General features: G+C 35.6%; 1 protein-coding gene across 26 annotated transcripts in view; it reads right to left on the bottom strand.

Annotated features, from left to right (window-relative positions):
• The window catches only part of Camk2d (calcium/calmodulin dependent protein kinase II delta), a 301168-nt gene that overhangs the window by 195455 nt on the left and 84139 nt on the right, over window positions 1–21574 (bottom strand). For all 26 annotated transcript variants that reach the window (XM_078021724.1, XM_078021735.1, XM_078021731.1 and 23 more), the window contains exon 3: window positions 6721–6780. In XM_078021724.1, coding sequence (XP_077877850.1) covers window positions 6721–6780 — 60 coding nt within the window. The remainder of the gene's footprint in view (window positions 1–6720; window positions 6781–21574) is intronic.

Here is a 21574-nt window from a genome sequence, read left to right as displayed (position 1 = left end):
GAGGCCAGGTGTTGGTGCACACGTCTGTAATTCCAGCTATTCAGGAGACTGGGACAGAAGAATCTCAAGTTTGAGACCAACTTGGATGACTTAGGGAGACTTTCAAAATAAAAAGGGGTGGGAGTGTAGCTCTGTGGTAGGACACTTGCTACCATGGGTGAGACCCTGGGTTCAATTTTCAGTATGGCAAAGAGAGAGAGAGGGGATTTAAGACTGGCAATGTCATTAAAGAATTGAGACTGTAGACAAGTCACAGAGCTTTTTTTTGTTTCCTCAATTATTAAAAAGTTAAAACTAAAGTTTCAACTATGTAATCTACAAGATCTGTTATTACAATATTATGATTATATGCAATATGTCCTTATTATATATTTTACATATTTTATAGCATGTACAATACATAAATATTATTTCACATAATGTATGATACACAAAACTTTGTGAAACATGTTTTTCCATTGTTGGGACTACATCTCTCATAAACAAACTATTAAACATTATGAAGTGGATTAATTAGTTACCCCTTGATAAGCTGTGCCCATGATAATGCACTCAGGCATCAGATGAGCCAGCTCAAAGTTGTTTCTTTAAATTAATTATCTTCCAAAGTATATCTAATCTTCTCTAAAATAAGTGCATTATCTAATATCTAATTATCTGTAATGATTCTCAGACAGAAACAAAAAGGTAAATACTTTCTCTGCTCTACAAAGAGGTGTAAAGCAGACGGGGATGATCGGTATCAGTAGCAGAACAGATGGATCCACGGATTCTGGGGGGTTTTCCACTAGTGCTGGCTTTTGTTGCCTACTACAAACTACATGTGAGCATTCTCATATGTTTTGGGGTAGTGCTAGGAGAGCCGGTAGGAATGTGGTAATCATAAAGTATGATGTGATTTCAGAAAGGTTAATGCATTGTAGTAGGGGTTCCAGGGCGTAACAAACTAGACTGATAGGGCCACTCAGCCCCTCCCTGGACTCCCTCTCTACCTGCTGAGGTTCCCTGAGCTGCATCTACGAAGGTTTGCCTTTCAAAGCTAGTGTTGATCTACAAAGTTAAATGTTTCTTCAAACTTTCAAAAAATCATCGCGGTCATTCAGCAGTCTATACAGAATACATACAAAAGTCTTCAGAGAGTGGAACAGCCGAGCCACTGGATTTATCATCCCACCAGCTGGAAAGTTACCTCAAAGAGCGCTCTCATCACAAATAAAAGCCTATGTGGATATATGGTGGGTATCACATCTTCTCACCTGGGGCATCAGATGAGCCAGCTCAAAGTTGTTGCTATTTTCTCTTTTCCCTTGCTGGCCCAGGTGTCTTCGAATTCACATCATTGGATTAAATGAATGTCTGTTTGTCAGTTTTCCTGGTTGCTTTCACTGTTTTTAGTTATTTGGGTTTCACCACACTTCTCAACAAATTCCTCCATAAAAATACTTAATCAAAAATCAAACACGAAATTAGTTCAAATATAGAGTGATTTTGAAAACAATCTGGCAATTACCTCAAATATTGTACTTCCATATCTGAAAGGAATCCCTTCGTTAACGGATATGTTGACGTACAGCTCAACATTTCTGGTTTGCCACAAATGTGTCCATATCTCAAGGGAAAATAAACCAATTTTATTAAAAGATGAATAGAATGAGCAAAAATTAAGTAAGAACAAAAAACACACAAAGACGAGGTTCTCTCCAGATTGCTTCAACACCTCAATGTCAGCTACAATCTTTCCAGAGGAGTACAAAGATGGAACTTCTTAGGAATTGCCCGTACTCCCAAATTTATTGAACAAAAGGACGAGAGTGCTTTTCATAGACTATGTGGACCACACTCAAGATAATCAGCCTGGAGGTGTTTAAATTCTTACCTCAAAAGATGTGGCTGAAGGGCACTGCAGTGGTACACACTGGATTATGACATACTGACTGAACACTATTTGTCCCTGGTTGTGTGCATGTGACTACAATCCATTTTACACACAGCAGACAGAGCCAATTGTATAATAATGCTCGCTGGCTTAATATCCTTCCACTGGCTTCCCACGGCACTCAGAGTGGGACCCACACCCCTCAACCCTACTTACAAAGCCCTGTGATGAGATACCTACCTGGCCTGCTCATTCACTCTCACTTTCTCCCATGGGAGGTGATCCACAGGTCTCTCCACTGTTCCCCTAACAAGGGAAGCTCCCTCTGCCTGAACTGTTTTCTCCATGGGCTTTTACTGATGGCTTCATCTTCAATCAGATATTAGTTTAAATGTGACCTACTGGGTCATATTTGCCTGTCATGTCACTTTGACCAGACTTTGGACAGGTTTCTCTTCAACCAAGCCTTGTTCTTGGATTCAGTCCCTAGCCTCATTAGGAAAGTTGCAGTGAAGAACCCTATAAATCATGCCCCACCTTTGATATCTGATCAAGTTCCTCATCCTCCAGCTTTGATATCTTATCAACTTCCTCATTCCCCATCCTTGATATCTAAGTCTCAGCTCTTTCCCCTGTTGCAACTTTTCGGGGGGGGGGGGGATATTTTTCCTGCCTTCAACTAATGTCTGGCTCTGTTTCTTTTTAACCACAGCCATCCAGTCTGTTGGTAGCAAACTGACCTTCAATTATCTGCATAAAAATCATCCTTACATTGTTATCATGGTGTTTGTTTCCACACTAGGAAGCAAAGCTACGGGAAAGCAGAGAGAGACATCATCTCTCTTGATCACTGCTTCATCACCACTGAGTACATCCCAGAATACTGCTTGGCAATGGCTACTCAATTCATTTTGTGGAGGTCTGGGTTTGAAGCTCAGTGGTGGAGCTCTTGCCTAGCACATGTGAGGCACTGGGTTGGATCTCCCTCACCACATAAAAAGATAAACAAAATAAAGTTCTAAAAATAAAGGAAATTTTGTCAAGTGAGACAATCCTCATGGTCTACGGAAAGGATATGAAAATGTGTACAAGAGAATGTTGAAAATTTATACATACACATACACAAATATGCATATATATACATGTACATATACACACAGATTTAATATGAAAAGTAGAAATGTATAAAATAAAAATTAAAAATTGTCTTCATTGGTTTCATCTTCATACATCATTGTATTTTCCAAATTTTCCATTAAATGTGTATATGAATTTTAAGATCAGAAAAACTTAAAAAATAACCCTGGGGAAAAAAAAAGTGGTTTCATAAATTACCACTTTAGGTTGGTTTAAAATGTGTTTCTTTGGGAGAAACCTTTTACTTGCTGCAAGTTCTCAAGATTATTGATTCTATGCCAAAAGAAAAACACATAAAAATGAAAAGCAAATTTTCACAGGGGAAAAATTGTCAGAAATAGTATCTCCTTCCTTGAGGTTTTGAAACTTAACAGAGCTTAAGTAGCAAAATAGAGGAAAGAATAAAATAACAGAACAAATAATAAAATAGAGGAAAGGAAGAAGGGGATGAGGTCATATTACATAGACATCACACTATGCCTTTCAGGGAAGTCAAGGCCAGATGCTATTTTCCCTGTGCAGTGGGACTTGGTAGTAAGTGCTAGTGATCTACAGGGTACTGCTAACTAGGTACAATGATAGTACTAACTAGGTACAATGATCCCAAAGGGAACAGAAGCCATCTGCTCACCACACTACTGGCCTGTCCCTGGTATCATAGGATCACATTCTGACTGACCATTCGTGGCATCTATCTTTAAACTATCTGTTTATTGGCTTTTGCCTACTTTCTTGACAATTGTCACTGTTTTTCTTTTAAAATCACTGTTCTTTATGGGAGTAAATACTACATTACCAGATTACATGACTTGGAGACTCATCAATTAAAATAGCCAAGACAAAAGAAAAAATAAGTTACCCTTACTTCTGTAATTAAATAAAAAGCTTTGGTAGAATTCACTGGCAAGATCCTGCCTCAGGGCCTTTCCAGAGGCTATTTATTTTCTCTGCCTGCACGTGGTCCCCCACCCCCAAAAGAACTGAATGACTTGCTTCTTCCTGGCTGGTAGGTCTTTACTCAAATGTCACCTTCTCCTTGATGTGGTACTACCTAGCTATTTAAATTGGAATCCCATGATGTTCTGTATTTCCCTTCCCTGTTTTCTCTTTTCCCCCTAAGTTTATCACTATCTAACCTTCTTTATTCATTTGCCATCTCCTGCAACAGCACAGTCTCATATGGGCAGGGACATGGGTCTGCCTTCTTTCCGCCCATACTCCCCATCAGTAGCTTATTGAGGAAATGAATGATATAGATGGATTCTGGTATTAGGACTTTTGAGATCCTGTTGTACAAATTTAATCTGTAATTTATATGTCCTGAAGCACAGAATCACTAAAAAAAAAAGTCTCTCCTGTGGCTAGAAGCCAATCCTACTAGTATTCAAAGAATTGGAATTCCCATATCTCTTTTTGTACTCCTGAAATCGGTTGAGATGGGAAAAACCTTCAAGTGAGGTAATCAAGAAAGTGTTTAGTTACTATAGAGTCATGAAAAAAAGTACATATTGTGTCAGTGTATATGTTGATGATGCTGTCTAGGTCACAAAACTAGAACTTTCCCCCAGTATACAACATTTCCTTTTTTAATGATAATGTTATTCTGTATGTGGTGTCCAAATGAAAACCGTTCTTGTCTAGTTTGAGAGTTGTTAGAATATTTGACTTTAATCTTCCAGGGGGAAAATGAAGGAAGCTAGTTTTCTTATCAACAGAAACTGAATTTCACAGAAGGATTTTTAACATAAATAAAAAATAAACAAACAACAATCCTTTCACATATGAAATGCAAATTCACCAAACGGATCTTTCATTTTTTCTTAAACCTGAGCAAGAAAAGTACTGAACTAGTGTGGATAATATTATGCAATTTCTCTTCACCAATTCTGTGAACTGAATTGTATCCCACCAGTTGTATACATTCAAGTTTTACCTCAGTACCTCAGAATGTGACTGTCTTTGGGAGAAAGGGGCATAACGAGGTAATTAAGTTAAAATGAGGTCATAAGTGTGAACTCTAATCCAGCATGGTTTGGATCCTTCAAGAAAGAAAAATGAAGACACAGATGTCACTCACAAGGAAAGCCATGTGAACACACAGAGAGAAGATGGCTGCCTACAAGCCCATAGACCAAGAATCGCCATAGACTTTTATCAGGGGTAAGCTCTTGTAAGCAGGTAGATTTTACATTTCAGAGTTGCTTTGTTCTCTTCCAATATCAGAAGTTTCCTTTTAGACTTCTGTATGCTTCAGATTAACTCAGTAGTTAATCTGTTCACTTAAGAACCTAAATGCAGGACACTCAAAACTTCAAGTCGGAAATAGGTACTGAATGGTTCTACATGTGAAAACCAAAGAACTATAAATCTTCTTAGTCAATGATTTTGCAAATTTTATAACATTATCATTTTTACTCACTACTTCTAGATCACAAATACTTTGGTTCACAAAACTGAGGGAGGTGGGACAGTTAAAGTTTTTCTAAAATAAATTGTCACAGAATCTAACTTATGTATATATTTTTTTTCTTTCCGCTGTTTCTTCCCTTTTTCTTATTGTATTATTCATCATTTTAAATTGTGTAAACTATCATGTTACTTATAATTCATGAGGGATAATATTGTAAAATAATTTTATTAGTTTATAGAATAGAATTAATAAATACAAGATAATCTTTTTACAGAATAAATGGAAAGGAAATCAGCTGACTGAATAAATCACACAAGTTCTGTCTCTCCAAGCTTCATCAGCAGCACATGAATAATTCTTAATTATACATAAAAAACATTATTCAACATTACTACATATTATTTTTTAAACTGTTAATTTATATACAATTACTACTTCCTTTTTTTAAGAGAGAGAGAATTTTTTTAATATTTATTTTTTAGTTTTCAGTGGACACAACATCTTTATTTTATTTTTATGTGGTGCTAAGGATCGAACCCAGCACCCCGCGCATGCCAGACAAGCATGCTACCGCTTGAGCCACATCCCCAACCCCAATTACTACTTCTTGGAAAAAAAAAAAAAATATATATATATATATATATATATATATACATATATATATATATATAATATATTAATTAAATCAATAGTGTATGGTTCCTGTTCTGCTTAAAATTGTCTACATATATCTTCCCAAAAATGGGTATACTGGTTTTATTTTTACCTTTAAGACTATTTTCCAAATGAGGTAAGGGATTATCATTTTCATTTCAAATGACTCCACAGAGAGACACTGGAATTAATTCACATAACAGACTCCAAAACATGTCATTAAAATAAAGCTAATATAATATAGCCAGGGTTTATCTAATTTTCATTTACTTAATCTACAAATTACACTCAGTATTTTCACTGGTTGCTATGTAGTCAATTTTAAGCACAACAGGAACCATACACTATTGATTTAATTAATATATTAATTTCCACAAACTAAGATTAGTTTAATTTGTGGAGATAGTTTTTAATTTTCCATTCCTGCTTCAAACATTGCATCCAAAAAAAACAATTGCATCAAAAAATAAACAATCATATTAAAAACTATGAAGCATCAAATGTAACTAAAACCAAAAGGTAGGAATCTATTTGTTAACAGTTGTAAATATTCCACTTATTAAAGTTAACATTTTTATTGTGGTCTAATATAGTACATCCATGTTAAATTAGCACTTAAAATACATTAAAAATATTTCCTCACCAATATTAGGGTGCTTCAAAAGACGGCAGATTCTAGCTTCCCTTTCCAGTTTCTGATGATCTGTTTTAAAAAGGAAAAAGAAAAAAATTTAAATATAGAGAAATAAATCACAATAAAACAAAAAAGAATAAAACACAACAAACTGCATAGCAAACAACACAAAACTCTGCTCTGATGGTGATCATTTGAATTTGGATTTAGGTGACCACCATATATTTCAAGAATCTCATTTTCTATACATTTCACTGGCTTTATGCTTAATAGAGTGAGGTATAGATGCTAGGGGAAATGTTAGAAATGACACAAAAACAACACTATTTTTTCTTATATTTATTGTAAATGAATATCATTACAACTTAATTTGATATAGACATATCCACTTAGAGGAGAGGATGAATATCTGGAGATTGAAAAGCCAGTGGAACCAGGGCTAAACAAGGTCATGATAGTCCACCCCCACCCAGAGGAAAAGTGTTTCCTGTGCAAATCCTCTATCAACCACTTTTCTTACAATTGTTGGTTCAACTTCCTATGTGTATCAGGCTCTTCCTAAAATCAAGGATTTCCAAACATCTCCGCTTGTTCATCTTTACTTCCTCAACTCTACCTGCTATACTTTGGCAGTACTAGGGATTGAACCCAAGGACACTTTATTACTGAGCTATATCCCCAGCTCTTGTTGAATCTGAGATGAGGTTTCATTAACTTTCTACATCTGACCTCTAACTTTTGTTCCTCCTATATCAGCCTCCTGAGTAGCTGGGGTTACAGGTGAGCATCACCATGCATGGTTCCTATATGACTTTCTTTTTAAGGTTCATCATTACATTTCTATGTGTCTCCAACCATTTTGTTTGTAGGGGCATGAAAACTTGTATTTTAAAGAACTATCCTGACAATGTTTTTTGGTTTCTTTGTGATGGTACACAGACATATAATTATAACCAAAAATTACTTGCCAATCACAAAATGACATGGCAGAACACAGAAACACACAGGTCACCCATAAAGATAGCACTGTGGAGGGCTTGTTACTTGAAGGTCTGTATACAAAACAAGTGATTGAACTTTACATAGAAGGACACTAAAGTTAAGAGAGACTAAATGGCTTGCCCTGGATTATAATATTAGTAAATGGGTTCTACCAAATCAGCTCTCCTTGATGTCATAAAATAGATTTGAGATAGTGAGAAGAGCCCTACCTACCCATCCACAGTGTGCACCAATGGTCCTTGGCCTCTGTGACTTTCATACCCAAAATTTATCAAGAATCCCCCCGAAATTAAATATGTATTTTTAAAAACAATCATAAGTTCATTAAATAGTTTGTAAAATGTAACCGCATTTAAATTTTTAGATATCTTATTTGGTAATTATTCAAATTTACTGAATATTTAACAGAACATCAATAGTACAAGGAGCAACTGTGTACTATTTATCTATATACATCTATTATTAATATTTTGCTAATTCTAAAAATCATTTTAGGTTCCTTTGTATGGTATATAGACATATAATTGTAAGCAAAAATTACTTTGGTTATAACTACACGTCTATATAATTATATATGATGACATGAATATGTTCAGAGAGTCCTTGTGCACTCTGTGAACATATTCATGTCATCAAATGTATGTATGTATACAGAAATATGTAAATGTACATTTATATATAACTTTTCCTGTATCATTTGAAAGTAACTTGAAAATATCAAGGCCCTTTGCCCCTAAAACTTCAATGTTTATTACCTAAGAAATAGAGTATTTTCTTACTATCACACTACATTTGCCAGAAAATTCAACATTGATAGAGTGCTTTACCATCCATATTCCAGTTTTCAACTTAACACAATAATGCCCTTTCAGTATTTCTCTCCCTCTAATACAGCATCCAGTCTCACAACATTTCTATACCTTGTATTTTCTGATCTTGATATTTTTGAAGTATGTTACCATGTAGTTTTTTAAAAGAAAACTTCATATTTTGGTCTCAAATGTTTGCTCATGATTTGATTTAGCCTGTGGATTTTCAGCTGCAACACTCTCTCTCTAAGGCCATCACATCTGGAGGTACATTTTGTCCATATGTTCCTCAAACTAGAGGCTGACTTTGATCACCAGTTCAAGGTGATGTTGATTTCTCCACCAAACAATTCCTCTTTATTTTTCTTTTGTAACTTGTAAGCATGTGAGGAGATACTTTAATACCCATAAACCTCCTGTTTTTTATTCAAATTTCCCTCTGATTTAACATTCCTGCCTAAAACAATCTTTTACTATGATGGTAGAAAATGTGAACTTCCAATTCCACTTCAAAAGCAGATTTTTCATGACAAATACTATATCTACAAATAAATAAATAAAACTCAAAAACAAACTTAAAAGAGAGCAATTGTACAAAATGTAAAGGAGATTTTTTAAAAATCTTGTTGATGTTTGGCATAATAGAGATAATTATTTTCTCATATTTGCTTTTATTTTCAACCTGTTGCAATATGTTGTTTTGGTTTAAGTGCAAAAAATATTTAACCTTACAAAGATATCTAGATGGAAATCGTAGTAATTTAATACCCTTTTTGCATAATTGTGGATATTATTCTTGTAGTATTCTACCAAAACTCAACACATGGTAGTTTCTGAAGTTAAATGTCACATGAAATCTACAACCTCATCAATAAAATTTATGAACCATAAATAAACAAGGTTATGGACTTTAATGTTTAAATCAAACACATTTTAATATTATAGATGCTAATATAAAATTGTACTTCATTACATTAAAAAATTTTTTTCTTGTATTTTGAAAGAATCTTTAACTCAGGTACTATCTTATAATATGGTACTCAAGCCATTTAGAAAATGTTGGTTCAGTAAATTATATAGTCCTTTCTTTTTTCGGGGGGTGGGGATGGTACTGGAGATTGAACTCAGGGGCACTTGACTACTGAGCCACATCCCAACCCTATTTTGTATGTTATTTAGAGACAGAGTCTCACTGAGTTGCTAAGTGCCTCGCTATTGCTGAGGTTGGCTTTGGACTCATGATCTTCCTGCCTCAGCTTCCCAAGCCACTGGGATTACAGGTGTGTGCCACCATGCCTGGCTTGTATAGTCTTTTCTAATGTTGACATATATCATTATATAATATCATAAACATAACATTTGTTAATATCACCAACAATCTCATAAGGACAATCTTTAAATTTGGGAATCAGCCAAATTCATGTGGGCAGACACAAGTTTTCCAAAATTCAAATTTGTGTTTGAAAGCTTAAATTGTGATACCAGCAGTAAATGCTAGCAGTTGCAGTTTTGCTTGAAGTGAAGGGCTCGGTTCCTTTTTCAGAAAACGTCTGTCACATACCTAAGTCTGCATAGGCACAGATAGTTTTTTAGTCATGATTTCCAGTTAAAATGGTGTTCCATGAAAAAGCAGCTAGTTCAGCTCACAGTTCAAACAACTGCACAGGAATTTTTCCCTGAGAAAGCCACTGTACTCTAGTACAGAACAAAGGAATTTCATGTATACTTCCAATTTAGTCATGTGGAATGTTGCAAAGATGCCTAATCAAAGGTCAAGACTTAATAACAGTAATAATTTTAAATGGTTTGTCAAAGATAATTTTTCTTTTTTGCAGTACCGGATCAAACCCTTGCAGCACATGCTAGGCAAGTGCTCTACCACTGAGCTACACCTCTAGGTAACAGACAATGCTTTAATTTTATTTTCAAAATAGTTTCAATCTTGCAGGTCCCCTGAGAGTTCCAGGGACTCCCTAGATGAGCCGTTCAGATTTTGAGAACCTTTGGCATATACTTAAAAGAAATTTTGCATAGCAGTGGCTTTCATTTCTTTTTCCTCCCCTGCCCCTTTTTTTTGAAATATTTTAAGTATATATACTTCTATTAATGCTCAGAGAAAAATGGTGTCTCGATGAATCAACAGCACAGGATGAAGAAGCTCTAGTAGTGTGTCCCTTAAATTTGGATGACCAAATAGTTACATAGATATTCTAGCTCTAGCACCATCTAAAACTATACATACATACTTCAAATAAATATAAGTTCTTCAAGTATCTTTATCATGAAAAAGTCCTTATTCTCAAGGTAAACTACTTCTAGAATATTCTTATTTAGAAGTAAACAAATAAACACAAGATATATCTAGAAAATACATCGATTAACATTATCTTATATACTTTGAAGTGCTATATGTAAAACATATGAAAGACATGTGCTTATAGGAATTATAGTTTTGTTATAGAGACCAGAACATGCAAATATGTACACTAAATCATGTGATATAGATACATATATATATATATAAATTTTATGAAACAAATATATTAAAGAAAAACAAGGAAGCAAAAGACCTCTATACACAGTAAGATCAACCACATTTTTGCTATAAACATACAAATAATTACAGATTTTTAGGTAGCCAATTGTTATGGGCTGAACGGTTTCCCTGGAAAATTCATATTTTGAAGCCCTAACCCCTAGACCTCAAAATATGCTCTATTTGGAGATGGGGGTGTTTAAATTTGTAATTAAGTTAAAATGAAGATGATAAAATAAAATTCTCGATGGGGAAGAATTTGCTCGCAAGCTCACAGGTTTATTAGTAGTATTAAGTTCTTCAAGGGTAGTTAAGACGAGGGTCTTGGTTCCTGGCTGGCTTTGGATGGGGGCTGTCCTGGGTTTGTTGCATGTGTCAACATGACAACATGCTTCATAAAACCACCAAGAATATAAGTCTGGGAAGCCAAGGGGAAAGTTACGCTCTTATTTAGCCTAAGATAAGAAGCAACATCCCATCATGTCTGCCATATTCATCTGGGCAGAAGTGAGGAATTAAGCTGGCCAGATTTCAATATGACAGTGCATGAACACCAGGAGGCAAGGATTATTGGGGTCATTTTAGCTCTTGTTGCCATAGCAGACTTTACAACAGTAGTGCTGATGAGCTTTCTCTCTGATACGCAGCTTCGCTTACTTGTGCTTCCATAAAATCACCTACTTAATGATCTTCTATGAATCATAATGTGTACTGTATGTACTCTCCCACAAGGGCATGTTTTGACATCGCAAACATGAAGATAGAACTGAATTCTGGTTTAAAAATTAAAACTAAAATTTAACAATAATAGGAATGCATATTACCTGGTGTGCTTCAAATTCAACATCAATTTCATAACTTCACTTTTAGAAGGACTAGGTGAGGAGTGATTAAGTAGTTATTTTTTCAAAAAAGCACATTTCTCTATTTATACTGCTGAACAGAGGAATTTATCTTACCTTTAAAGTTTCCTTTACTTTTAATTCAACTCATCAACAAAAATCATACATTCTACCCCATCATTCCCAGCTCTGACAACTATAATGGTAAGATGCAAGGGCAGATTAGAAAAGGAAAGGCATCCATGATACTGTTTAGCATCGCTTGAAGATTTTCTTATTATCCACAGGCCTTGAAGCTAGTGTAGCACCAGTTTCATTTGTCACTTAATATTTATTCAAGTGCTCTGATAGTGTGGCTCTATTCTTCCTTTGATGCTCAAGTCCATACTTTCATATGAATAAAAATGTAAATTCTCAGACTATAATCTTGTCAGGTCTGAATAAGGTACATGCTGTTGGCAATATATGGACTATGAATTGTCATATAAACAATACCTAAGGAAAATATATTATCATATAGTTTTGACATGAAGTCAATTGGAAATAGTATCACAAGTACAGAGACCTCTGAATTTCAAAACAGTTCCTGAAAAATTGTTCAAAATACAATTATTTCACCCCAACTTTCAGCACTTTTTTTCACTTATGAGATCTTATTTCAAATGAGGTGAAAAATGTGAATTCAGACCTGATGAAGTAAATCCTTCACTCTATTTCCAAACTAAAAGTTTGATCTTTATGCAAAATAACTCTGATTGCAAATGCAAATTCAAGTGCTAGCCCTGAATCAATTTCACTCAGTAACAGAAGTATCACTAAAGCTACATAAAACAACAACTTATTTATCTGGCAATATCAGAGCATAAGCTCTTATGTAAATTTCAAAAGTAATTGTTTATTCCCTCCCCAGAAATGTCAAAGCATTAAACTATTGACTTTGAGGGAGGGATTTCTGTCATTGCTCTCTTACACAGACAAATAACTTACACAGATAAAATAACTTAATCTTTCTTGACACCACAAAGTCATCATTATTAGCATTAGTTATTATTCTGTAATAATTTGGGAAGCCCTCAGAGGTGTGAAAATCCCACAGGTCCTTAGCCTGCATACTCACCCAGTGGAATCAACTTCTCAGCATAGTCGATGCCAAGGGATAGTTTGGGCAGAGGGAAGAATTTGGGCTTCTGTCACAATTGGCCAGTTACTACCCCGTCTGCCAACACAAATCATATAACCAAAGGAAGGCTGGGGTTTGCCACAGCCAAAGGGTTTAACTCTTTCAGGCCACTCTCCTCACAAACACAATCTCACCCCTAAAATAATCTAATATTGAAATTTGAAATTATGAAGGCATCAAACCTTAAGCTCATGAAAACACTTCTATTATAACATTGGCCCTGATAGCCTTGAGCTGGCCAGTGTCTGCGGTGGCATTCCTTATCCTTATCTCCTTGGTCCTGCCCGTCCTGGGCCCTATGCTCCAGTTGGGGATCAATGTCTCAGACCTGTCGGTCTTTGAGGGACAGGTTAATCCTGCTTCTCTGGCCTCTGTACTACAACCAGCCCAATTTGATTTTCAATTTTTTCACATTTGTTCAGCCTCAAGGAATTTTAGTCAAATAAGGGACACTTCCCCTGCCTCTCTAGGACTAAATCTACTAGCTGTCCACTCTCAGGAGAAGCAAGATTAAACAAAATGGACCTAAACTACTCTACGTTGTGTTATTGCTTCACCATTTTCTATTTCTTCATGAGGTTTTGCTGTCAGCTGTTATTGTTGTACAGCTTCAGGGGCACATAACAGGCATTAAATATTTGTTGTATAAAAAAATAAAGTTACTTCATTTTTGTTTCATAGCTGCTGAGAACTAAGAACCAAGGAGAAGAGCATAAAAGTATCAAATAATCACAAATAACCCAGAAGTGGAAACCTGAAAAGATTTTCCCTTTAAAACAGGGACAATCACTAAATGTGGTGGTGCACATCTGTAATCCTAGCAACTCAGGAGACTGAGATGGGAGAATCACAAATTTGAGACCAGCCTCAGCAACCTAGCAAGACCCTGCCTTAAAATATAAATTAAAGGGGCTGGGATATAGCTCAATGGTAGAGCACCTCTGGGTTCAATCCCCATTTTCTCCCCCCAGTAAGCAAACAACAATGTACAATCTGCATGAATTCTGGGGCACTATAATGTGGCTACTCAGAGGCCTTATTCCTGAAGGTTTGGGATTTCATTCTGAATGCATTTTTCTTGATAGAGAAATTACGTCTTATTAAGTGAGGCATTCCTCCAGAAAGAATATAGATTCTGTCCATTTAAGTAGGTCACATTTTAAATATCTATTTTAAGTTAGGAATGTAATGAAGTAGTCTCAAATAGCAAATAGCAAATACAAATATTTGCAGGGATACTTCATTACTAACCTGAATATGACGTTTATGGATTTAAAGCTCTTGTATTTATTAAATAAAATGTCTTAGAAGCCCCATAATTAAATATTACATTTTCATTTTATCCTTTTATTTTGAACTATAACATAAATAGGAATTTTAATTATCTGACCTAGATTCTTTCTGACATTAGGGATCAATGAATCCCTATCGCTTCTGCTGCCTATTGATACCCTAGACAAGGCATTAAGATTCTTCAACTGTATAGGGTGATGTTCTTATTTCCATGGTAAAATAGAATTAGATATATGTGCTAACATTTTATGTATCTCAATTTAGAGATAAAATCTTCCAAAGAGTTTTTCTGTACAGGAAGTACATACAAATGTTAAATTATGAATTAGTGAGTCAACTTCAATTGTGTATGAACTGGAAACCATAGTTCATCTGCAGAGATGTTATCCATCCATTGAATGGAAAAAGAAGTAGGTCTCCACTTCATTTCACCTTCTTTCTTTGGAAGAAAATGGAATTCTCCACTGACTCCAGAGAAATAAAGGCCAATAATGAAGTCCTGACTTTGTAAAATCCTAGACACATTGTGAGAGACAGCCTAGAGAGGTGGAAAGATCTCAGGCTTCAGAATAAAGAACACAAGAGTTGCTATCCTGGTTCTATCATTAAGTACTAGCTGGGAGTTCAAGTTATTTGACCTTTCAAATGATTCATCCATAAAGGAGGAGTAACTTCTAATGTTCTCTAGCTCATCAGGATAACTGTGGTTGACAGCAGTTAAGTGAATATTAAAAATAGCTAGTAGAGAGGATTTTGAATGTTCTCAATACAGAAGAAAATCATAGATTATAGATGATAGATATGCTACTTACTCTCATCAATCAATACTCATTGTATACATGTGTTGAAATATACAGTATCTTATAAATATTTACACTGATAACATATCTATAACACAAAATGGGCATAAAATGTCTAGTACCAGAAATTGTATCTGGAATAAAGTAGGCTCTCAAATTATGGTATCATCATCGTTATCATCATCATCATCACTACTATTGCTAAAAATGCATCTGACTTTAAAATAACCAAATTTCCAAAAACTACATTTAAATTAATTACATCAAAGCCTTTTCATTTTATAGGGACATTATTATGAAAATAAGTCTTTCCTATAAAACTCAAATGATTATGCTATCCAGGATGCTGGTGTTAGAAGTGCTAAGGGAACCACTGATAATTATGATCTAAGAGACAAAATAAATACATTAAAAGGTGATCTAAAACTCAGTTTTCTAATTACATGAAAGATCTTAAATATCTCAAAATAGACAAAAGTACAGAAAAAAATTTCATTTGACTGTAATATTTTAAACAAATGAAAATGACCAGTTTATATACAAACTTAAAATATTCTTTTATTCATCCATTTCACACATTCAAATTAAATGGGGTTCTGATAAATAATTTATCATATAAAACTGGTCTAGAGGGAGCTACTGGATAATAGATTAGTCTATTTCTTAGGATTGTAAAGGAAGAAATAATGAAATTGGATAACACTATTCTTAGGCTGTCTTCCAGGAGAAATATAGTACCTCTTCTACGACAATAGTGGTGTCCATTCAGAGACAGGATGTTACAGCTTTTATGGAAAGAATGCTTTACACAGAACGATGCAAATGTATCTCTACCATAAGGCTCTAAATGAAGATACAATATGATGTCACCTTTTAAAATTACAAACAAAAGTAATCATGAATTTATACAAAAATGCTTTCATATAAATATTTATTTGATATCTCACTATATAGAATATCTACATATCTATTAAGAAGGGAACATCTAACACCTAAGAACATCTATTAGGATCTAACAGAAAAAGCCTCTGCAGAAACCCCTCACTAATTCTAGGTGATGGACTAATGAAAATCCGCACAGGGGCTGGGGAAGTGGCTCAAGCGGTAGCGCGCTCACCTCGCATGCATGCAGCCCAGGTTCAATCCTCAGCGCCACATACAAACAAAGATGTTGTGTCCACCGAAAACTAAAAATAAATAAATACTGAAAAATTCTCTCTCTCAAAAAAAAAAAAAAAGAAAATCTGCACAGAGCTTTCAGACTCTGAGAGAGTAAGTGGGACATAATTGTATAGAATCGGGTGCAGCACAGGATATGTAGTGTTGAAAAGAAACTGGTGCTAGACTGCAAATTTCCTCTAGTAGAACAAGAGAAGGGATGGCAGAGAGTCCTGCTTACCCTCTTGTAGCACTGCCTGACATGGGCCAGCTTTTCTCAGTTCTCAGCCTTCCCCAGGGTGGTGTTACTTTCCTCTCAACACAGTACCTCTGCCTGAGTTGTACCATCTCCTCCTAACATGGCTACATCACTTATTGGCAGGTTGTAGGACAGAGCACTTGTCTTAGGAGGGTCACCAGAGTTCACAGGAACAGACCAGAAGCACAACAACAGGAGAGAGGTATCCTGAACAAGCAGAAAGCAAGGGCAGGCACGTGCTTGCAGAGTGAAGGGATCCAAGTAGTAGCACTAGGTCACAGTCAAGGCCCATGTCAAGGAGGAAGGAAAAACATTCTAAGATGGCATGTGAAACACAAGGTATTAGGCCAAGACTTCACACAGAATAAACAGAGGATTTCTGTCGATAGCACCATTATTACATCTTAAAGGGTTGCAAATATCATAAAAACTAATCTTTACATAAATTTCATATTAGATTGTGCATAGTAAGAATTAATGAGATTTAAATTAGTCTATATCTTCATTTTAACTATACATCAATAATTTAAATCATATAAAATTTTAAAGTTATTCTAATTATACCACTATGGAGGAGTAATGAGATAAATTTTGTATAACACTCCATCCTCAGTTTCCACTAGTGGATCTGTATTGTACTTCCCCATCCTGTAATTTTACTTATGAGATTGGAGAATTTGTGTTACAATTCCATTTTTTCCTTAGGCATAATAGAGCGAAGTCACTACTTTGTATCAAAATCCTTCAAATTTTGACTATTTAGAGGTTTAAAGAACCCAAAAGGGTAACATGGCATACTATATATAAATATAATCCATTTTTTCCAGGGGCCCTGGTGATTTTTATAGGCAGTTACATATTTCCTTCAAGGATTTTGGTATTTCTTATTGTGGTAAAGTAAATATATTTTGCTTTTCTTAAATATTTTTGTCTAAGAATTAGGTACATGCAATTTATTCAAAAGGCAGAAACTATGAAATAGTTATAGTTTTCCATGGGACAGTTTTTAATGCAGCAATTCAATACTAAAGCCTTAAAATACAGATAAAGAATAACTCTGTATAATAATTCAGAAGAATGAAAGAAAGAAATGTAAGAAATATGGATTTTTATGGTTCCTTAAAGTATCTGGAACATTCAATTATATTTCTTTCATCGAATTTCCCTCAGGAAACTGAAACTAATAAAGTTTGAGCTTCAGGGTCTTTCATTTGCAGGGGCTCTCGTAAAGGCCATAGCAATATGCTCACAGACTCTCAGGTTTTCATAAAAGTTGAAAAACAAAGTACTTAAGCAGCACTCTGTTAGGATGACTATTTCTTTCTCCTCCTCTTCTCCTCTCTTTCCCTACATACCTACATTTGTGTTGAGTAAAACTAGAATGGCCCTGAACATTTTTGAAATGTAGCTAAGAAGTTGGGGAGTTGAAGACTCATTTAGTTTGGGTTTAATGAAACAAACTTAGTTGATTTTCAGTCACTTCTGTGTAGCAATGTTATTGCTAGTCATCCCAGTTTAAGGAAATTGCCAGGAACATAGTCATCACCCAGGCTGTCACAGCATGAGGTCACACTCAAGAGGTGGAATTATGCTCATAAGTTTGTACTACAGGTTGCTTCACAAGTGTGTGTGGAGGAGGAGAAACACTGATTTTTACTATATTTCTGGATTTTGTTATGCTCTGTAATACTTTTCAGCTCTTTAAAATGTATAACTTGCTACACCTATTTTCATTATAAATATATGTGTACTTTTGAGTTTAATTTTGTAAATGCATTGTTTTCTTTTTCTTAAAGTCTCTCATATTGCATATGCTTCAGATCCTAATAAATCTGGGTACACACTAAGTAGCCTGTGCTTATGAAAAAAAGGTAAACTATACTTACTTAAAATACTTCACAAAATTTATTATATTTACTTTCTTCTTTAAGTGAATACAAATGTATTTATGTTGCTAACACTAGTCATGTAAAATCTGTAAAATATATTACACTGGTCAAGAATGATCAACTATAATTGATCATTGGGGATTACCCAATTGAAAACCATAGGAAAAACAGATATCCAATACAGGCTCTGCCAGAAATAAAGGCAAACAAAGCAATTCAAAGTATAAAAAATTATATGAGCTGGGTGCTGTGATGCACGTCTGTAAACCCAGTGGCTCAGGAGGCTGAGACAGGAAGATCGCAAGTTCAGAGCCAGCCTCAGCAATGGTGACGCACTAAGCAATTCAGTGAGATCCTGTCTGTAAATAAAATACAAAATAGGGCTGGATATGTGGCCCAGTGGTTGAGTGCCCATTGAGTTCAATTTCCAGTACCTCCCCTCAAATAAAAATATTAATTCCTCCATTTCTCATTAAGAGATTAAATTTTTGAGATTTAATTTTAGGGGAAAAACAAGTCCTCTATCAGACATGATACTTAAACATATTTACAGTTGACATGTTTATTAAGCGTATTTATTGAGAGAGACAAGGGTACTGATAGCTGTTTGGGAAGATAACGTAACATATCATGTTCTGGATCCTCCTGAACTAGTAGTTAAACTATTAATTAGTGGTTGAAATAAGAATACCCTTCAAATTAGAGAAGGAAAGTAAAGCAGTCATTTACAAAACTACATTATCTAAGTTGCTTCAAGAACTTAGTCTAGACTATTGTACGCTTCGCATCTGTCACATTTTTGTGGATGCTTCTATTTCCTACACATGTATACACACAAATAGATGGGTTTTAATGCAACTACCTAAATGAAAAAAGATATTAAAGTGAAATTACCTCAGTTTTAGCTAAAACACTGACAGATGAAAACAAAATAGTTGTGGGATACAGGGCACCAAAATCACACATTCAGGACTTGCCAAGGGCTGCATTGAAGCCATTCTGCCATCATGAGCCCAGCACTGACTTACATCTCTACGGTAGAGAGAAGAGTGGTCTAAACTCTTCATGCTCTCTCCTACACTGCACTGGAAAGCTTCCTCAAGGTACCAAAATCAGGATTTAGGGGAGGTAAATATTTGAAGGTGCATTTCCTACAGTTTGAGAAAATAAGACCTACTACCTACTTTATACCTGATTGTGAAATGAAATTGGGGTGGTCTAACTGTCCTGAAATTGCAAAGCCAAGAGGGCTCTGCTGTGATTGAGCTCTGCCTCCACCAGTGGCAAGACAAAGATGCATGTTAGGTGTGGACTATATGTGGGCCCATAGGAGGGTTCATCTTGTAAGGGACAATACCCAAGGGAACCACCTGGGAGGGCAATGTGATTGAAAAACAGGGATGGAATGCTAGAAGCCCAGGAGCTAATTCTGATCTGCACTGCTACCCTCTGATAGATGTGTGATTGCTGTCTCCTAGGAGACATTTTTGAAGGTGTTGAATGATCCCTTTCAGGGACCTCTGGAGACAGTTCCCCTGATAATAACTCTTTCACTCCTGATTTGAAATTTTAATGCCCACGTGGCTCCTGGATTTCTGGCACTCCATCCCTGTTTATTACCATCAAAAACATGGTTTTACTGAACTACAGAATTTGGATCCTTCTGGAATTTGGATTTCCTTCACATCAGTGCCCTCTTCTTTCAGAGTTCCGCATCCAGTTTCCTTTGAAAGCAAAGCTAGGAAGGTCAGTTTATGTAGAGCATTTGTTCAATATGCTTCTGTGCCTTCAGTTTGTCTGAAATTTTTCTACCTAACTCACACTTTAGAAATGAATCATCTTATTGTTTCTGATATTAAAATAAAAATCAATCTGAAAGGGAGGGCAAATTTCTCCAGACTTGAAGGAGCAGCGGTACTCATTGTTATTCTAGATGTGATCCTTCATGGGGAATGAATATTTATCTATTACCTAGAATGCTGTCTCAAGCAGGCACTGCATCATTTAGATCACGTATTTGGAACTGGCACGGCATTACAATTGGGACATCTCCAAAGCAAGAGCTTTCTGCAACCCTGCCTGGCTTTATGCCTACAGTTTACAAGGAGTCATATTAAATGCCACCTAAATTGACTTTGTTTCCTTGTCACACTCTGAAAGGGGAAGGTGTTTGCCTCTGTGTGGTAAACTTTAAAGCAGCAGGCCCAAACCTGACTAGGGTTGGACAGTTAACTCCACTCCCAGATAAAATTAACGGCCCACCTGGTAAGTGTCTGTTTGCAGAGGAAACAATTTCTGATTTGTGTTAATCTGGGGATACTGTGAGTCAAAAAAAAAAAAAATGACTCCAACAGCTGGAAAGGGAGGGAGGGGAGCCCTTGGGGCTTGTTAAATCAATGACTACCTCTCCCCAGGGAATAAAATACCAGAGGCACTATTTGCTCCTTAAAACTTGAGATGATAGAAATTCTGCCAAGTGACCTGAAAATACAGAACTGTGACTAGAAGCCTCCAAAGAGAATATCCTGCAATTAGTTTCCTGAAGAATCAAATATACCACAAGCATCTACACCTGCACATTCCACTTTTCACAATGACTATCACCTATGTAGAAGATCTTTTCCCTTTTCCAATAGCTAATTCCTGACTTATTTCCCCCTACCTTGGTTTTGCCTTCACCTGATAATATTTAAAAAAAAAAAAAAAAAAAAAAAAACTCTTACTATAAAAATGTCAGAGTCAAACTGGAACTATATTTCAGCCAGAAGAAAGAAATATCATTTATAAGGCTGTTAACCTACGTAGACCTCTGTTTACAGTTTTGACATATGTCCTGCCGGTCTTTTCCTGTGAACTTACATAGCCTACTCCTTTGACTTTAAAAATCATAGTTTATACACTTTTGAAAACTGTCAGAATTCTCCTTTGACAACTTCTTGGTACAGAAATATTGCTGGTTGGCCTGATAAATGTTGGAGTTTATTTTGTTTTTGTGGTGCTGGGGATTGAACTCAGCTGAGGGTTCAATCACTCTACCACTGAGCTACCTTCCCAGCTCCTTTAATATTTTGAGACAAGAGTCTTGCTGAATTGCC

This window comes from Ictidomys tridecemlineatus, chromosome 9 (genome assembly GCF_052094955.1).
Source record: "Ictidomys tridecemlineatus isolate mIctTri1 chromosome 9, mIctTri1.hap1, whole genome shotgun sequence".
In the NCBI taxonomy this organism is placed as follows: Eukaryota; Metazoa; Chordata; class Mammalia; order Rodentia; family Sciuridae; genus Ictidomys; species Ictidomys tridecemlineatus.
Note: the sequence above shows the minus strand (reverse complement) of the source record. Positions and strands in the feature narration are given on the sequence as shown.